Here is an 18,499-nt window from a genome sequence, read left to right as displayed (position 1 = left end):
CATGGGGGGTGTGCAGGAGGCAGCTGATCGATGTTTCTCTCTCATCGATGTTTCTAGCTCTCTATTCCTCTCCCTTCCTCTCTGTAAAAAATCAATAAAATATATTAAAAAAAGAAAAAAGAACAGGATTCCAAAGTGATTTTTCACTTCCACAACCTGAACACTATGTACTTACAGTCTCAATACTAACAAAATATAGTTTTGTGGAGGTTGTTCAAAGAAAAAGCAACAATGATAAACGTGAATGCATTCGTAAGAGAAATTTCTGGATTTCTCAATAAAGGAGAACTCAGAAGTAGGTATTATCATGGCTATATTGAAAGGACAACATCGTCACCCCCAGACCGTCTACATCTAGCCTTTAATCCACTCAGTTCTACGGATTCGTGCCATGTCTCTGACACACAGCCAACTGCAAGAGCAGGGCCGAGGCCACGTCTTCACTCACAGTCTGAATGCCCCCAGAGCAGAGCGTACTTGGCCTCACTTCGTGTTTCTTTCTTCTCTGAGTATTAGGTGGAGACTAAACAACGTATTAAACACCTCATTTACAAAGAAAGATTCGGGTCTTACCTGAACTTAGTAGCATAACATCCACAGCAAAGGTAACCACTTCCTCTTCCAAGATGTTGATAATCTTTACAGAGCAGAACTGCTCCATTAACAGTGATTTAATAGTTTTGATACAATCATTGCTCCAATTCCCCTCTGCTGGGATAACATCAGCCACAAAGCACTTTATGGCCTGAAAGATTTTGTGCAAGTTACTAAAAAAAAAATCAGTATTTGAAAATGACTTTCTCTAGTTAATTATGTGAAGGTTTAAAAAGATGTGCTTTCATGCATAAAATTTTTCAAAAATCTTTGAGTACTAACCATATAAACAATTTTATATGTAATTATTTTTCTCTTTGGGTACCCTATTCACAGTGCTTTAACTTTTGGGACTTGAAGCTTGAGAAGTTGAGGAAAGGATAATTATCCCTCAGTTACATATCAATTCAAGTCACTTTCAAATAGTGTAATAAATATAAAAATGATTATTTTTAAAGAGCAGATTGATAAGAAATGCTTAAAAATGCTAACAGTTTTTCACCCAAGGTAGTACTTAGCCAAGAAAACCAATGAATGTTTACCTGGGTAGAAAAAGATGTGCCAGCAGGTACTCACGGCAGAACAGAACAAGCAAATAGTGTATCTATCAAAACATTAAAAACAGCTCCTTTGGGCCACTATTAGGAATTTAGAAAGCAAAAGAGACTCACACAAGGAGGAAACAAGTCAATGTTTCTGTTTAGTTGCTGAATTCTGTTTACTGGAATTATTTCTTCATTTCCATAATCAATATATAAGACTTGTGCCTTCTTCTGTAGCATATCAACGTCTCGTATTATTACTCTATTCCAGGTCTAAAATGAAATAAAATGGTACTCTACTTCAAAAAAGCATTTCATGATTTTTTTTTAATGTATTGTTGGCAGTATTACAGAAGTCCCTCATTTTCCTCCTTCTTTTCCCCCCTCCACCCAGGTCCCACCCAGATCTTCCCCATACTATTGTCTGTGTCCATGGGCTATTCCTATATGCATATACTAGAGGCCCGGTGCATGGAATTCGTGCACAGGTAGGGTCCCTAGGCCGGCCAGCAATCAGGGCTGATCAGGGCCTTCCGGCTGCCAGCTGGGGCCTTCCTTCCCAGGCTGCCAGCTGCCAGGCAGGACCTTCCTTTGTTCCGCACTGCCCCCTGGTGGTCAGTGCATGTTATAGCAAGCAATCGAACTCCTGGTCTCCCAGTCGAACTCCAGAGGGGATACTTTGCATATCAGCCTTTTATATATATAAACTAGAGGCCCGGTGCATGAAATTCGTGCACAGGGTGGCGGGGTGTCCCTCAGCCCAGCCTTCACCCTCTCCAATCTGGGACTCCTTGAGGGACCCCCTGGTGGGATCGGGCCTAAATGGGCGGTCGGACATCCCTCTCACAATCCAGGACTGCTGGCTCCCAACCGCTTACCTGCTTCTGCCTGATTGCCCCTAACCGCTTCTGCCTGCCAGCCTGATCACCCCCTAACCACTCCCCTGCCAGCCTGATCGACACCTTAACTGCTCCCTGGCCAGCCCAATTGCCCCCAACTGCCCTCCCTTGCAGGCCTGGGTCCCGCCCAACTGTCCTCCACTGCAGGCCTGTTCCCCCCCCCAACTGCCCTCCACTGCAGGCCTGGTCCCCCTCTCAACTGCCCTCCACTACAGGCCTGGTCCCCCCCAACTGCCCTCCCTGCAGTTCTAGTCCCTCCCAAACTGCCCTCCCCTGCTGACCTGGTCTCCCCCAACTGCCCTCCTCTGCTGGTCCAGTCACCCATAACTGCCCTCCCTGCTTGCCTGATCGCTCACAACTGCCCTCCCCTGCTGGCCTGGTTCCCCCCAACTGCCCTCCCCTGCAGGCCTGGTCCTCTCCAACAGCCCTCCCCTGCAGGCCTGGGTCCCTCCCCAACTGTCCTCCCTTGCTGGCCTGGTCAGCCCCAACTGCCCTCATCTGCCAGCCTGGTCACCCCCAACTGCCCTCTTCTGCTGGCCTGGTCTCCTCCAACTGCCCTCCTCTGCTGGCCTGGTCACCCCTAATTGCCCACAACTGCCCTCCCCTGCAGGCCATCTTGTGGTGGCCATCTTATGTCCACATGGGGGCAGCCATCTTTGACCACATGGGGGTGGCCATCTTGTGTCTTGGAGTAGTGGTCAATTTGCATATTACTCTTTTATTAGATAGGATGTTCTTTGGTTAACCTCTTTCTGTCTCCTCCATCTCCCTCCCCTATGAGATCTGTCAGTCTGTTTCATGCATCAATGTCTCTGGACCTATTTTGTTCATCAGTTTATTTTGTTCATTAGATTCCACATATAAGTGAGATCATGTGATATTTTGTCTTTCCCTAGTTGGCTTATTTCACTTGGCATAAAAAATCTCGAGGTCCATCCATGCTGTCATAAAGAATAGAAACTTTTTTTTTACAGCCATATAGTATTCCATGGTGTAAATGTGTCACGGCTTTTTATGCACTCATCTACTGATGGGCACTTGGGCTACTTCCAGATCTTAGCTATCCTATCCTATATAATAAAAGCTTAATATGCAAATCGACTGAACAGCAGAATGACCAGTGGAAAGACTGGTCACTATGATGCACACTGACCACAAGGGGACAGACACTCAATGCAGGAGCTTCCCCCAGCTCGCAGGACCTGGCAGCAGGGCTGGTGAACAGGCAGCCCCAGGCCGGCCAAGGCAGGTGCCAGCAGGGGCTCCCCAATTGCCCCGCCAGTCGCCCCACAGATGGGCCCTGATCACCGGCCAGGCCTAGGGACCCTACCCATGCACAAGTGCACTGGGCCTCAAGTTGTAAATAATGCTGCTATGAAATGGGGTGCATATACTCTTTCTGAATGGTGTTTTGGGGTTCTTAGGATATACTCCCAGAAGTGGGATTGCTGGGTCATATGGCAGTTCCGTATTTAATTTTTTGAGGAAACTCCATACAATTTTCCATAATGGCTGCACCAGTCTTCATTCCTATCAGCAGTATACCAGGGTTCCCTTTTCTCCACATCCTCACCAGCATTTGTTTGTTAATATATTAATGGTAACAGTATGGCAGGTATGAGGTAACACCTTATTGTAGTTTTAATTTGCATCTCTCTGATGAATAGTGACATTGAGCATATGTCCATATGTCTACTGGCCATCTGTATGTCCTCTTTGGAAAAGTGTCTAGTAGCATTTCACAATCTTAGGTTGAAAAATTCTCACTCTATAGAACATGCAAAGGAAAGGCTAACCGTTCTATTTCAAGGCACTCAATTAACAAGTTAACATAATTTTCTAGTAATCTTGCCCAAAATTGTTTAATTAGGCCACTGTGCTATGCACAAATATTGTCAAGCTATTCTAGCCCAGTCGACTCTATGACACCCTGGTGCCTCAGCTACACAAATAAACACCAGCTCTAAGACTAGCAATCAGCCTGGAAGCAGCACCCGAGGAGCCCATAAACAGAGCTGGACCGGCCTAGCGCAGGGAGCAAGTAACCGAACAGAGCCTGGAAGACTGACGGAGGAAGAAAAACACAAGTCGGACCAGTCTCGCTTTTAAGCCACCTAATGCATCATTAAAAGCTCTGGTGTCAAGTTGATACAACCAAAGTAAATTAAAACATTTTATTAAATAATTCATTTCAAGAGAGGTTACCTGGTCAACAGTGTACTTGGCAACACAAACTTCCCCTTTAACAGGAATATAATCCTCCTCATGCACTGTATTTGCATATATTTCCTTTAGGCTCGCAGAAAGTTGGTTCATGTATTCTAAAACTTCTGCAGAATATAACTGCACATAAAAGTCACTTGGGTCTTTGAATTCAGTAACTGTACCCTTCCAAAGATAGAAAAAATTCACTGGAACACAAGCAAATGTGCATTTCTTAAAGCTTTTACTAACATACAATAAGTGTCGCAGATAGTTCTTTCAATCTATCAATTTCATCAGATTAAATTTTGTAGCTACCATGAATTCAAAATAGAAAACAAGAAAATAAAATCCATAGTTCTTTGGATTTCTGTCCACAAAGATTAAACAACAAATACCTTAATTTCCATGGTTTTCCTGAGTTGTAGACTTCTCAAATCAGAAAACATTATTTTATCAGCACAAATAGGTATTTCTTTAGTAACTCCAAATGGACAGTCACTCTGGTTTGGAAAAAAACACATAAGTGGGTTACATACAAGAACATATTTCAATGATAGTGTGGCTATTATTTGCTGGAATCAAGGTCAAAATAGCTGACGAGGCTAGAGAAGGTCTGAGTGCAGGGACTGCAAAGAAGGGACTCCCTCACTAGTCCAAGTGGCTTGACACAGACACAGGCATTGCAAGCGCTTTTCGGGAAAAGGCTGGGTATAAACAATAATCAGTGAGCCCCAACAGTCACCACATTAATCCCTAGGGTGTGCAGATTTATTCAGCAGGAGGCTTCTGTTCTTAAATAAACACTAGTGCAGAAATGAGTCTACATCATACCTCATTTTTCACTTCCATGTTCTTTATTTCATAAGATGATTTATTGTCTTCAGGTTTGTGGAAACTAAAATAAAACAATTAATGTTAATACTTATAATACAGAGCTAATTAAGAGTAAGGACCACAATTATGTTAAATTCTCAATCAACAAAATCCAAAAAGAGCCAACAGTTTCTTCCAGACAGAATCCAGTACAGTAACAACTGCCTAAGCAATGGTCCGCCCTGTGCACAGGAGTGCTTCTTCCCAAAGCCGCCTGGTTAAAGGAAGATAGCCACAATCTACAAACCTCAGTTTTCTTATCTGTGAAATGGAGAGCATCCCTACATCAAACAGTTTTGAGGATGAAGTCAGGTTATATATGTGAAACTGTTTTGTAAACTCATTAAATAGCACACGAGATTTGTGTATTTCAAAATTGCAATCCAAGAAGCACTGTGAGAGTTCCACCTTATTAGAATTTAGTAAAGGATACATAATTAAAAGAGCTTTCTAAGCTCTAATCATTTAAAAAAAAAGTCACTTAAGGTTTTAAATCTTAATGTGTCCAACTTAATAAAAATATATTCATGAGGGAAAAACCAAGATGGCGGCATAAGGTAAACACCTAACTGTTGCCTACCACAACAATTTTAAAACTACAACTGGAAAACAAAGCGCACACCGTCCAGACCACCGGAAAGCTGGCAGAGTGGAAAACCTACAACTAGAGAAAAAAAGAGAGGGGGACGCTGAGCCTCAGGAGCTGTGGAGGTGCGGAGATCCATGAGCGCGGAAAGGGCGAGCGGCTAAATACGCGGCAGGCTTGCTCGCAGCGCGCTGAGAGGGCAGCAGACGCTGCGTGGCTAGCTTTCTCGTTTGGGAGAAAAACAAAACCTCCCGACTGCACTGAAATCCAGCTGCGGTCGGGGAGAAACTGGTCTGTTTGGCAGCGGGCGAGGCTTGAAAGCTGCCTTCTCTCAGAGGCGCGCAGCCATTAGGGCACGGAGAAACCGACCCTCTTAGGGCTGCGCGGACGGAAACCAAGTTTGTCTGCGCCATTCGGAGACTCCGCCCCATCCAAGCTGAGCACAGCCCTCCCAGTGACTGGATTTCTCCTTCGGGAGAAAAACAAAACCTCCGGTATGCACTGAAATCCAGCCCCAGCTGGGGAGAAACTGGTCTGTTAGGCAGCGGGAGAGGCTCGAAAGCTGCCTTCTCTCAGAGGCGCGCAGCCATTAATTCGGGCACGGAGAAACCGCCCCTCTTAGGGCGGAGCAGACGGGAAAACAAAGCTTGTCTGCGCCACCCTGAGACTCCGCCTCATCCAAGCTGAGCACAGAAGCTCTCCCAGCGGAGACACTGCTGATCCTCACAGCCAACTGGCTTGGAGATCAATTCCCGCCAGTGATATCAACAATCCCAACCACTCTGAACTCCAGTTTCTGGGGACTCGCGGGGGACCCAGACGCCTACGGGACTCTCGGCCATTGGTCGGAGAGTGAGAGTGACTTTTCTGTTGGTGTGGACGACACAAGATTTCAACCACTCTCATAAGGGACACATTCAAGAGGCAGACTCAGTGAGCACCAAATCCCTACTGTGTCTCCAGCACAGCAATTCTTCCGTTATAGACACAGCAGGCCCTCACAACCAATTGGACCGGAGGTCAATTCCTCCCAGTGTTCCAACAGCAATCAGGGCTTTTAACTACACCAAGACTTTCCACTCAGCCCACAAAGGGGAGTACCAAGAGCGACCACCTAGGGTGATTGGGGAAGCTGAGCTACCAGCCCCTATAGGTCACCGACCACACAAAGCCACTCCATCAACACAGGGAGGCAGCCAAAATGTGGAGACATTGAAGTATGTCACAGGTAGGAGAGATAGATGAAAGCAAACTAATGGACGACACAGTGTTCAGAACCATATTTATAAGGTTACTCAAGAATCTTCTAAAAACCGCTGAGAAACTTGAAGAGACCTTCAAGGACCTTAATGAGAATACCAAAAAAAATGGAAAAGGACCAGTCAGAAATAATGCATACACTGTCTGAAATAAAGAATATACAGAGTAGACCACCGCACCCGAAGAATCAAACCAAAGATCTGGAATATGAGGAAGAAAAAAACACCCAACCAGAGAGGCGGAAAGAAAGAAGAATCCAAAAGTGTGAGGATAGCGTAAGGAGCCTCCGGGATGGCTTTAAGCGTACCAATATCCGAATTTTTGGGGTGCCAGAAGAGAGAGAGCAAGATACTGAAAACCTATTTGAAGAAATAATGACAGAAAACTTCCCCCACCTGGTGAAAGAAATAGACTTACAAGTTCAGGAAGCGCACAGAACCCCAAACAAGAGGAATCCAAAGAGGACCACACCAAGACACATCATAATTAAAATGCCAAGGGCAAAAGACAAAGAGAGAATCTTACAAGCAGCAAGAGAAAAACAGTTAGTTACCTACAAGGGAGCACCCATACGACTGTCAGCTGATTTCTCAACAGAAACTATGCAGGCCAGACGGGAATGGCAAGAAATATTCAAAGTGATGAATAGCAAGAACCTACAACCAAAACTACTCTACCCAGCAAAGTTATCATTCAGAATTGAAGGGCAGATAAAGAGCTTCACAGATAAGAAAAAGCTAAAGGAGTTCATCACCACCAAACCAGTATTATATGAAATGCTGAAAGGTATTCTTTAAAAAGAGGAAAAAGAAGAAAAAAGTAAAGATAAAAATTATGAACAACAAATATCTATCAACAAGTGATTCTAAAAATCAAGTGAATTCAAAATCTGAGGAACAGAATAAACTGGTGAACATAATAGAATCAGAGGCATAGAATGGGAGTGGATTGATAATTCTCAGGGGGAAAGGGGTGTCTGTGTGGGGGGTATGGGAAGAGACTGGACAAAAATCATACACCTATGGATAAGGACAACGGGGGGGAGGGAACTGGGTGATGGGGAGATATGGGGGGGAAAAAGGAGAAACAATTGTAATAATCTGAACAATAAAGATTTATTTAAAAAAATATATATATATATATTCATGAAAACTCGTAAGTTTGTAAAGTTGTTCACTTCAGATTTGCACACTTTATGTTACACCTCAATAAATAAGAATAAAGTAACAGCATCTACAATTATGGGCTGCCTACCTGATTTGATCCTTGTTATATCAGGAAAAAATGTTGAAATATTCTCTAATGAATAGAAACACACACTTACTTTTGCTGCACAGGCTTGCACACGATGCTGTGTGCTGACCAGTCTCTTCTCTGGCATGCTATGGAGCAATAGTATGTCTGCTTGCACTGTGAACACCTCTGCGACCCTACAGAAAACAGCCACAACATTTCATTCCAAATACGTGTTGCCCAGAGCAAGACAATTTCAAAGACCAGACATATCAAACACCGTTCTATTTATCATACCAAGATTATTTGAAGAGACTTATGATGTTTATAATTCGGTGTCAAGATTAAACTTTTCAAGCTCTCTCAAAATGCAGAGAAAGGAGAGGACATACCGGAAACATAACTGACTTCTCTAAAGTAGAGCCCAGAACACATTATAAAAGAAACCAAAGGAAACAGAAAAACTGTGGCAATTAAAGTAACTTGTGCAAGCAGACTCTGACATGGCTTACTCTGTGCCATTAAAAATATGGTGTTGTTCAGTGGTTAGAATGTCAGCCACACACTGAAGGGTCCTGGTCAATGGCAAGTACCTGAGCTGCAGGCTCTATCTCCAGGCCGGGTCAGGGCATGTGCAGGAGGCAATTGATGTGTCTCTCTCACCTCTCTCTCTCCCTTCTACTCTCTCTAAATATCAATGAAAAAAAATATCCTCTGGTGAGGATTAACAACAACAAAAATATAAAACATCCCTGGCTAGATAGCTCAGTTAGAGCATCATCCCAATACACCAAGGTTGCAGGTTCAATCCCCAGTAGGGGTCTTACAAGAGGCAACTGATTAAGTTATTTCCTCCCTCCCTCCTGTCCTCCTTCCCTCTTTCACTCTCTCTAAAATAAAAAAGCATGTCCTTGGATGAGGATTAAAAAAGAAATCCTATCAGTATCCAGGCAGAAAAAAAACATGTTACCGAAAAACAACAAACCCAAGCTGGCCTCAAATGCCTCCACTCTAAAAGAAAGAGAGGCCTGATTGGTGTGGTTCAGTGGTTGAAACATCGACTATGAACCAGGAGGTCACGGTTCGATTCCTGGTCAGGGAACATGCCCGAGTTGTAGGCTTGATCCCCCGTGTGGGACATGTAGGAGGCAGCCAATCAATGATTCTCTTTCATCATTGCTGTTTCTATATCTCTCTCCCTCTGAAATCAATAAAATAAAAGAAAAACGGCTCAAGACCACTGATTATGAGGGAAATGCAAATTAAAACCACAATGAGATATCACTACACACCCACAAGAAAGGCTAAAATTAAAAAGATTGAAAATCCCTAATGTAGACAAAGCTAAAGGAATCAGAACTTGTTACCAATGGAAATGTAAAATGAGACAGCTACTTCGGCTGTTTCCTGTAAAGTTAAACATATGCCTACCCTTTTGACTAAGCAATTCTCCTCCTAGGTATGTACCCAAGAGAAATGAAACATATGTCCACACAAAGACATGTGCAAAAATATGCAGAGAGCTTTATACATAACAAAAACTGGACAAAGAAAAATGTTTCAACAAAAGAACAGATAAACAAACTGGTATAATCATACAATGAAATACTACTCAGCGACAAACAAAAATAATTAATGTATATGCAACAACATGGATGAATCTCAAAAATATAATTCTAAGTGAAAAAAGTTTTATACAAAAGAGCCCATACTGAATGGTTCCATTTATATGAAATTCTGTAGATTTCATTTATATGAAATTCTGGCAAAATTAATTTATTGAAAAAAACAGTGGTTGCCTCTAGGAAGTACAGAGGTGGCATGAGAAAACTTTCTGAGAAGAAGGAAATAGTCTCTATCTTGATGGGGTGCGAGTTTGTGTGTTTCAATGCATGAAAGTTTTATTTAAAAAAAACAACTATAAAAAAAAAACAAGAAGCAATAAGAGTGGGAAAGAATGGATGAACAAACGATTGTATGTTGATGGCTGGTGAAGCTGAAAGATGGGTATATGTTGCATATATTATTCCATTTACATTTAATATATTTTAAATTTTCTGTAATCAAGATATTTTTCAAACATGTAAAGGAATAATCTAACACAACTGAGAGCAACATGCTTACCAAACAGGCCACAGCGATGGCAAGTAGTTGATCGAAGAGGAGGTCCTAAGGATTTGAAGAGTGCTGGATTATTTATGGACAAGGAATTCTCAACCAACTTGTGTATATTTTTTGACTTTGCAGGAGACACATTATTGTTAGGCTTCTATTAAAAAAAGAGAAGAGCAATATTAAAACTTGGTAATAACATTTAAAAACTACTAGCTTTGGAATTCCCTCTTCTGGGAAGATAAAGACTGACATTTCCCTATTCTTCCCACTAAGTAAAACTAAAAATCCTGGACTTACATGTAAAACAAACATAAGCCTACTCTGAAAGAAGGCAGCAGACAAACTAGGAACCCTGGGACTCACAGAAGGAATGGCGATGGGTTCTCTGAGTTCTCTTTTTCCTCATCTATCTATCCCAGATGGGGTGCTGGAGAAGCCAGCAATCCAAAAACATCAAAAGATGCAGACAATAAAAGCCCCAACCAAAAGCTTGCTCTCTCTAGGAAAGGGGCAGCCCAGCAAGACAAAAATCTTTTATCAATAACTACTCTCCTCTAGACAAACACTGCAGATAAAACTGTGGCCCCCACTTCCACCAGCAAGAGTAGAGTGGGAGCCGAGACTTCCACTTTCACCAGGCGATAATGAGGTGGCAGCCCTCCCACCAAGTGGCATCAGAGGGCAACAAAGTAGGAAGCCAACACTTCATCCCTGCAGGGGTTCCCTGTGGAGACCACATGGGAGCCTGGACTTCCATCTGGCAGTAAGAAATGTCACCCCAGCCCTAGCCGGTTTGGCTCAGTGGATAGAGCATCGGCCTGCGGACTGAAGAATCCCAGGTTCAATTCCCATCAAGGGCACATGCCCAGGTTGCAGACTTGATCCTCAGTGTGGGGCGTGCAGGAGGCAGCCGGTCAATGATTCTCTCTCATCATTGATGTTTTTATCTCTCCCTCCCTCTCCCTTCCTCTCCAAAATCAATAAAAATAAAAAATTAAATTAAAAAAAACAAGTGTCACCCAAACCCCTCATCTCCCAACTCACCACCATTGGGGTGGTGTTAGAGGAGACTTAGTGGACAGTCAGGACCTTTTTGCCAACATTCAACAATAATGAATGTCTCCAAATCTTCCCACCTCCAAATCTCCCTCTGGCTTGTCCATTCTCTGCCCACCTTACCCCACCCTCACCCAGCAGCAAGGAAGAACACCCCCTTGGTGTCAACAGAGACTGAGTGGGGAGCCTGAACAACTACTTCCACCTGGCAACACGCCCCTTCTCCTGATGGAGCAGTGTCAGAGGAAGTTGGCTAAAACAGAAAATTTAAATAACATAGAGTTTCATAACATAGTACCCAAAATGTCTGTTTCAACAGAAGCAAACAGTCATACTAAAAACCAGGAAAATTACAAGGAAAAATGAAAAGATGTAAACTCAAGAGGACAGATGTTAAGTTTATCTGACAAAGAATTTAAAGCAGCCATCAATACTTCAACAAGCAATTATGAACATGCTTGAAATGAAGGAAAAGAGAGTCTTAGAAAAGAAATAACCAAATGAAAGTTTTGGAACTGGAAAGTACAATAACAAAAATTAAAAACACAATGGGTGGCTCAACAGCAGAAAGGAGGGGACAGAGGAAAGAGACAGTGAACATGAAGATCAAAACTATAGAACTTACCTAATCTGAACAAGAGAGAGAAGACAGAGTGAGCAGAAAATATAAATAAGCACAGCCTCAGGGACCTCTGGGACTACAACAAGAGATATAACACTCATGTATTTGAAGAGTCTCAGAAGGAAAGGAAAAAGAAGGCAGGGCTAAAGAAGTACTCAAGTAAATAATGACCAAAATTTGTCAAAAGAGATAAGACTACAAATTTAAGAAGCTGAGCAAACCTCAAAGAGAATAAACTCAAAGAACTACACACCAAGACACACTTTAGTCAAATTTCTTAAAGCTAAAGATAACAAAAACACTTAATAGCAGGGAAAGAGAAATGATATTTCATACAGAGGAGAAAAACAATTCAAAAGAGAACAGATTTTTCATGAAGGCAGAACGAAGTGGCATGATATTTTTTAAGTGCTGAAAGAAAAGAACTGTTAACTAAGAAACTTATTCAAGAAAAATTTCTTTCAAAAAATGAAGAGGAAATCTCAAATAAAACTAAGAGAATTTGTCACCAGCAGACCTATTCTAAAGGAATGGTTAAATTAGTGGCTATCTGGGTTAAGGAAGGGATAGGGGCAGGAGGGAAGTGGGTATGGCCATAAAAAAGCACATAAGGGCTCCTGTACTGACGAAAGTATTCTGTATCTTGAATATGAAGGTCAATATCCTGGCTGTGATATTACACTACAGCTCTGTAGCCTGTCCCCATAGGGAGAAACTGGGTAAAGGCTACACAGGATTTCCATTGTTTCAGACAACTGTATGTCAATCTACAATTACCTAAAAAGAAAAAGTTGCATTTTTTTTAAAAAAGTACTACATTAAAGAAAAGGAAGCTTGACCTTAAAAAATACCCGAATACTGAATAATTATTTATTATTGCAATACAAAAACACGTTTAGAATCCTTTACCCAAACAAAAACACCAAAAAGGAAAACAATCCAGAACTTACACTATTTGCTTCTTTGGGTGGTGAATTATTTCCAACATTTAATGGAGACACCGAGTTTCCTGGGGAGAAAAACATAAAGCCTAATAAAAGCTAAATATTAATTTGTTGCTGAGAATGTAAAATTAATTAAGTAATGTTCAAATAATAAAGATATAACAGTCTTAAAGCTACACTATAAATAAGCAACATCCTACTTCTCTGAAATTTCATATTCAATATGCTATAGAAGTTAGGGGGATAATTCCCACTTCAACACACAAAATAATAAAACATCTGTAAACAAGGGTTAAGATTTATTAATAATTCATCCTGTTTCTTAAGAAATGTCATTTATGTCTTTTTTTGGCCTTAACTCCAAAGTGGATGGCAATGAAAAACTCAATGACCACTAGCCCAGGTTGGTGCCGTGCCTAATATTGAGCTAATAAAATGCCAATAGTTTACCCACCTTGTTTTTGTACATCAGTGTAAAGTTGGCACAACTAAAAAGGCAGATAATGTTTAACATTATTAGAGAAATAGTTCTGACCTGTTGGGGAATCCCAGCGGCCCAAGGGCCACTGAGAATTACATCACCATAACATTGGAAGGTCACATCTCAGGTTCAAAGAGGCTAAATTCCAGCAGGGTCCAACCTCCTTAAACAGCGGTTTTTAGAATGAAGACTAAAGGAGTGATTTTTTTTTTAAAAGTGAAACAATTTAATGTCTTAAATATATCTTTGTGAGCTCTTACATGCAAAATGTCAGCACAGTACTTCATGCATGTAAAATATGGTCAATCTTTAGAACTCCTATAAAAAGTCATAGTGTTTCCTTGCTTTCTACATTCCTAGTATGTATAGTTCTCTTTGGGGGAAAAGCTCATCTGTATTCATTCTCTCCCCAGGAATCCTTTGTGGATTCATCTTGTTTTCCCTTCTAAATTAATATTTAAATGCAAATACTGTATGGCAGCCATTTGGCTATTGTGTTAACAGACACACACTTGTGAAAAGTCAAAGAAACCATCAAAATAAGCAGTATTAACCTGTAATTTTCACTCACCCGTTGGCAATGTCTTCCTGCCTCCTTTGGATCCAACCACATCTCCATTGACGCCATTAGGGTTTGAAGACGCTGAATTGTCTTCCTGACTAGCCAAATACTGTTTGGTTTGCTCACAAAGCAAAAAATTGTTATTTTTATTTCTATTCTCTGGGCTTTTCAACCTGAAATTTGGGTGATTAGGCTGTCCTCCAGGACTTCTTAAAGAACCATGTGATGGAAGCTTGCTTTCATTTTTCTCAAAATTAAACGGCTCTGTCATTTTATAAGTAGATGCCTCCAAATTATTTCTTGACATCCCATTAAGCGGTAAGTTAACATTCACATAAGTCTAAGGGAAGAAATGTAGTTAAAAGGCAACTTTAATTACAAAGCCTCGGGTGATTTTTTATGTAACAGACAATTCTCATGAATAATTCCAAAGCAGATGTCACCACGATATTGGCCTGGCTTGTTACAGGTACAAGAAAAGAACGGCTCCATCAGTGAGGACAAACTGCAAGAGGACCGAGGACTAACTCAAGACATGGAAAGAGTCCTCTCGGAGTTCCACACAGCCCTTACTTTAAAAAGCTTTGGAGCCACGCAGCCTTGAGCCTTGGGGGGCAGGGGGGTTTGCGGTCCATGACAGTGTGGGGGGCCAGGAGGCTCCCAGCGCCCAACAGCAGGACAGGAAGCCTGCAAGGGGCGCAAAGCCTCCGCTGGGCCACCACACCCCCACCCTAGGGTTGGGCCTCAGGAGCTGGATCTGTCCAAGATCCGCTTCCAGGGCTTCGGCAATCACACTCCCTGGCTCGGTAGCTAGTCCCAATCCCCAACCCCTGGCCCTTCTGGTCCCCCAGTCTCCGCCCTATGCTGCCTGCCTCCTCCCACAGTCCTGCTGGAGCATCTGAGCTCGCTGCCCACAACACAGGATTGTAAGGGCCAAAGACCAAAAAGACGTTTCAGGGAAGTATTCTTTTTTTTTCAGCAATAACTGGACTTATCTATGGGTGGAATGTCTATATAGTTATGGCCAGATCTACTTTTTCGCCTTCGGTGACACCTCCTCCAAGGCCCATTTATGCCCCCCAACCTCTCAACTGGTTACCAGTTCAAGACTCAGGCACGGAAGACAGGAAAGGAGGGGAAAGAAAAATTGAGAGGCATGCTAAAAATAATTGATTGAGGGGTTTCATGATTGAGCTTTACTACTGCACCTGCTTTTGTACCGTGTGAAATAAGCTACATTTTCTCACCCAAAACATGAGCTAAAAACCACCTATGCTCTTAGGGCACTCTGTGCATAGATTTTGTTGTCTGTATTTCACTTCTCAGTTGGGCTTTGATTTATACATATTTTAGACCTCTGCATAATTTTTCTCTGAAATGGAGAACAGCAAATACAAGTATGTAAAGTTTCTTTCAGCTCTATCAAAATAATAAATATATGCCTTACAAGTGGTAGTATAACGAGCTATCAAAGTTTTATAATACATTATTAGTTAAGCTGTTTTAATATTTTTAATTAAAACTCATAGTGCAAAAAAAAAAGCGCTATTGGAAACAAACCTTATGACTTAATGGGGAAATACAATAGAGGCTATTGTTTAAATCAGGTCATCACCTACATTTCTAGCCTCTCAGAATCCCCCTACCCTCGCATAGTTGATGCTACGCTATGTCCTTGAATACGCTGAACCTACTATCCAGAATATCTTGCTCTCATCTGCCTGGCAAATGCTGTCCTTCTTAGCCATCCTTCACAATTTTCCTCAGTTGACCCTATTTTTTTGCATTTTCCCCAAATCCTCTAATTTGATAATCTCCAACTAAGCTTCCATAAATTTTAATTCCCATCTACTGCTTTTAAGCACTTATCTGTGTGCACCTGTCTCTGAATATAAGGTACACACATTGTTGCAAAATGCAGCTGAGAAACCTCTCTCCAGAAATTATGCTGGTTTGTTATTATCCTCTTAATCTTAAAAATACTCAGTGTCCTGCCCAGGGGACATAATAAAAGTGGACAAACAACTCTTTTTGAAATAGTGAACTACAGCTGTGTCTGAAGAGCACAGGCAAAATTTTTGCCCATCTTCCCAAAACTGCTCAGGAAAACAAAAACAAACAAACAAAAAACACAGAGAGGTGAAACTAGCATGAGTAACACCTCAATGGTGTTTAACATTGCTGTGAATAGAAGATATAAAGAAACAGCAGAGCCCTAGCCGGTTTGGCTCAGTGGATAGAGTGTCGGCTTGCGGACCGAAGGGTCCCAGGTTCGATTCCAGTCAAGGGCATGTACCTTGGTTGCGGGCACATCCCCGGTGGGGGGTGTGCAGGAGGCAGCTGATTGATGTTTCTAACCCTTTATCCCTCTCCCTTCCTCTCTGTAAAAAAACCAATAAAATATATATTTTTTTAAAAAATAGCAGAAAAATCCTTCCTCATGGTGTCATAAAACTTTCATCTTCTTTCTTGCTTGAAATTAGATGTAGCTTATTCCAATAACAATCCAGAAAATAATGAAATAATAATAATAATAATAAAAGAGATACACAGGCACACTCAGTGGGGAACTCTCAGTGGACCAGATCCTGGGAGGATCCCTAATAGAAGGCCTGCCGATGGGCAGCTCCAGTGAGAGACCCTGCAGCTGCCAGGAGAATGTACCTGCAGTAATAAGCACATCTACATTGGAGGATCAGACTGAGAACTACAATGTTGGATGCATTAAGAAAAGAGAGAAATATTGTGAAATTACAAAAGGAAAATAACCTCCAGAGGAAACTGTGTGGGGATTCAAATGCTGGGTAACTCTAGACTCTGTACAAGAAATATAAAGAACGTGCATTAAAATACCAGGGTAGCTACCAGAAGAATAAAAATAGAATGCATAACTTTAAAACTAGAGGGGAAAACTCTCAATCCAATAGGAAAAAAAATTCAAGCATGGTAAAGAGAAACATCAAATGAGATGACAGAACCCAGCCCAAGTAATCTAAATATCAATGATTTAGTTTCAATTAACACAGCGGGGGTGGGGTGGGGGGGGAAGGCCCAGGAAGAAAAATATCCAACTTGATGTTATGTATCAAAGGCACACATAAAACAAAATTAGTATGTTAAGGTTGAAAACAAAATTGCAAGGTAAGGTTGAAAATAAAAGGACTAAAACATGGGCTACACAAATAACCAAAATAAAGGTGGGATGCTAATATTAATGAAACAGAACTGAAGGGTTCAAAGAAACCTTGGACTCACAATAATGGAGGAGGAGCCCAGCCAGCTCAGTGGTTGAGCATCGACCCATGAACCAAGAGGTCACCGTGGTGGAGCAGAAAACGCCAAGAATCTGGTATCCCTGGTGGTACCCTTGAGCGGTCACAACAGTTCTATGTATGTATGCATAAACTTACTATGGCAAGTTTGTTATTTGCAGCCCAGTAGATAAAGATACCAATAAAATAAGTAAGCAAAAGGCATGAATAGAATGCATAGAGGATGAAGATCGACAAACAAAAGGGTTTTGAAAAACATTCAATCTCATTTGTAACTTAAAAAATGTCAAAGTGAAATAACTATGTATTACTTTCTGTCTAGCATGGATGCAATAAAAAAGAACACTCACTACTGAAGGGAATATAAAATTAATATGCCCTTTCTGAAAAACAACTTGGCAATATACCTAAGGAGTCTTTAAGAATATGCCCCTTCTGGGAAACAATTTGGCAATATACCTAAAGAGTCTTAAAAAACACCCCTAGCCACTCACCTGGTAACTCTAATTTTAGAAATCATCCCATTAAAATAATCCAGACATCAAAAAAATCCTGCATGTACAAATGTCCATTTAAAATGGCCCAAAAATATAGAAAAAAAAGTTAACTGTGATGCTTCTACTAGATAGAATATTAAATTACCATTTAAAACACTAGTTTTTAAAACATTATAAAATGTCTGCTAGAATGGCAAGTGAAAAATCAGGAAAAAAACCTGTATATTCAATAATTATAACTTCAAAGCAAAGAATAAAACTCCATTTAAAAAGATGAATGAGCCTGGCTAGGGTGGTCCAGTGGTTGAGCATCAACCTATGAACCAGGAGGTCACTATTCGATTCCTGGTCAGGGCACAAGCCTGGGTTGTGGGCTTGATCCCCAGTAGGGAGTGTGCAGAAGGCAGCTGACTGATCAATGATTCTCTCTCATCATTGATGTTTCTGTCTCTCTCCCTCTCTCTCTCCCTTCCTCTCTGGAATAAAAAATATATTTACAAAAAATTTAAAAATAAATGAATGAGATACATTAAATTTTAAATGACAGTGTATTCTGGCCTGGGTTGATGAGGGAATCTTTTCACTGTCTTTTTTATATTCCAAATATATGCCCGGTGCATGGATTCGTGCACTGGTGGGTTCCCTCGGCCTGGTCTGCACCCTCTCGCAATCTGGGACCCCTCAGGGGATGTCAGAGAGCCGGTTTCTGTCAGCTGAGGAACCCCACAGGTGCACGAATCTGTGCACTAAGCCTCTAG

At 41.6% G+C, this 18,499-nt stretch overlaps 1 protein-coding gene across 8 annotated transcripts in view; it reads right to left on the bottom strand.

Moving 5' to 3' along the window:
* Nucleotides 1–14,279, bottom strand: part of TDRD1 (tudor domain containing 1) — a gene marked incomplete at both ends in the record, with an annotated part of 37,289 nt that extends 23,010 nt beyond the window's left edge. For 7 of the 8 annotated variants that reach the window (XM_079793010.1, XM_079793013.1, XM_079793008.1 and 4 more), the window contains 9 exons: nucleotides 574–745; nucleotides 1,266–1,409; nucleotides 4,241–4,423; nucleotides 4,636–4,740; nucleotides 5,072–5,135; nucleotides 8,284–8,389; nucleotides 10,317–10,461; nucleotides 12,936–12,994; nucleotides 13,982–14,279. In XM_079793010.1, coding sequence (XP_079649136.1) covers nucleotides 574–745; nucleotides 1,266–1,409; nucleotides 4,241–4,423; nucleotides 4,636–4,740; nucleotides 5,072–5,135; nucleotides 8,284–8,389; nucleotides 10,317–10,461; nucleotides 12,936–12,994; nucleotides 13,982–14,279 — 1,276 coding nt within the window. The remainder of the gene's footprint in view (nucleotides 1–573; nucleotides 746–1,265; nucleotides 1,410–4,240; nucleotides 4,424–4,635; nucleotides 4,741–5,071; nucleotides 5,136–8,283; nucleotides 8,390–10,316; nucleotides 10,462–12,935; nucleotides 12,995–13,981) is intronic. The other variant, XM_079793015.1, reaches the window with a different exon arrangement.
* Between the last annotated feature and the right edge of the window lie 4,220 nt (nucleotides 14,280–18,499).

Source organism: Cnephaeus nilssonii (assembly GCF_951640355.1).
Source record: "Cnephaeus nilssonii genome assembly, chromosome: 16".
In the NCBI taxonomy this organism is placed as follows: Eukaryota; Metazoa; Chordata; class Mammalia; order Chiroptera; family Vespertilionidae; genus Cnephaeus; species Cnephaeus nilssonii.
Note: the sequence above shows the minus strand (reverse complement) of the source record. Positions and strands in the feature narration are given on the sequence as shown.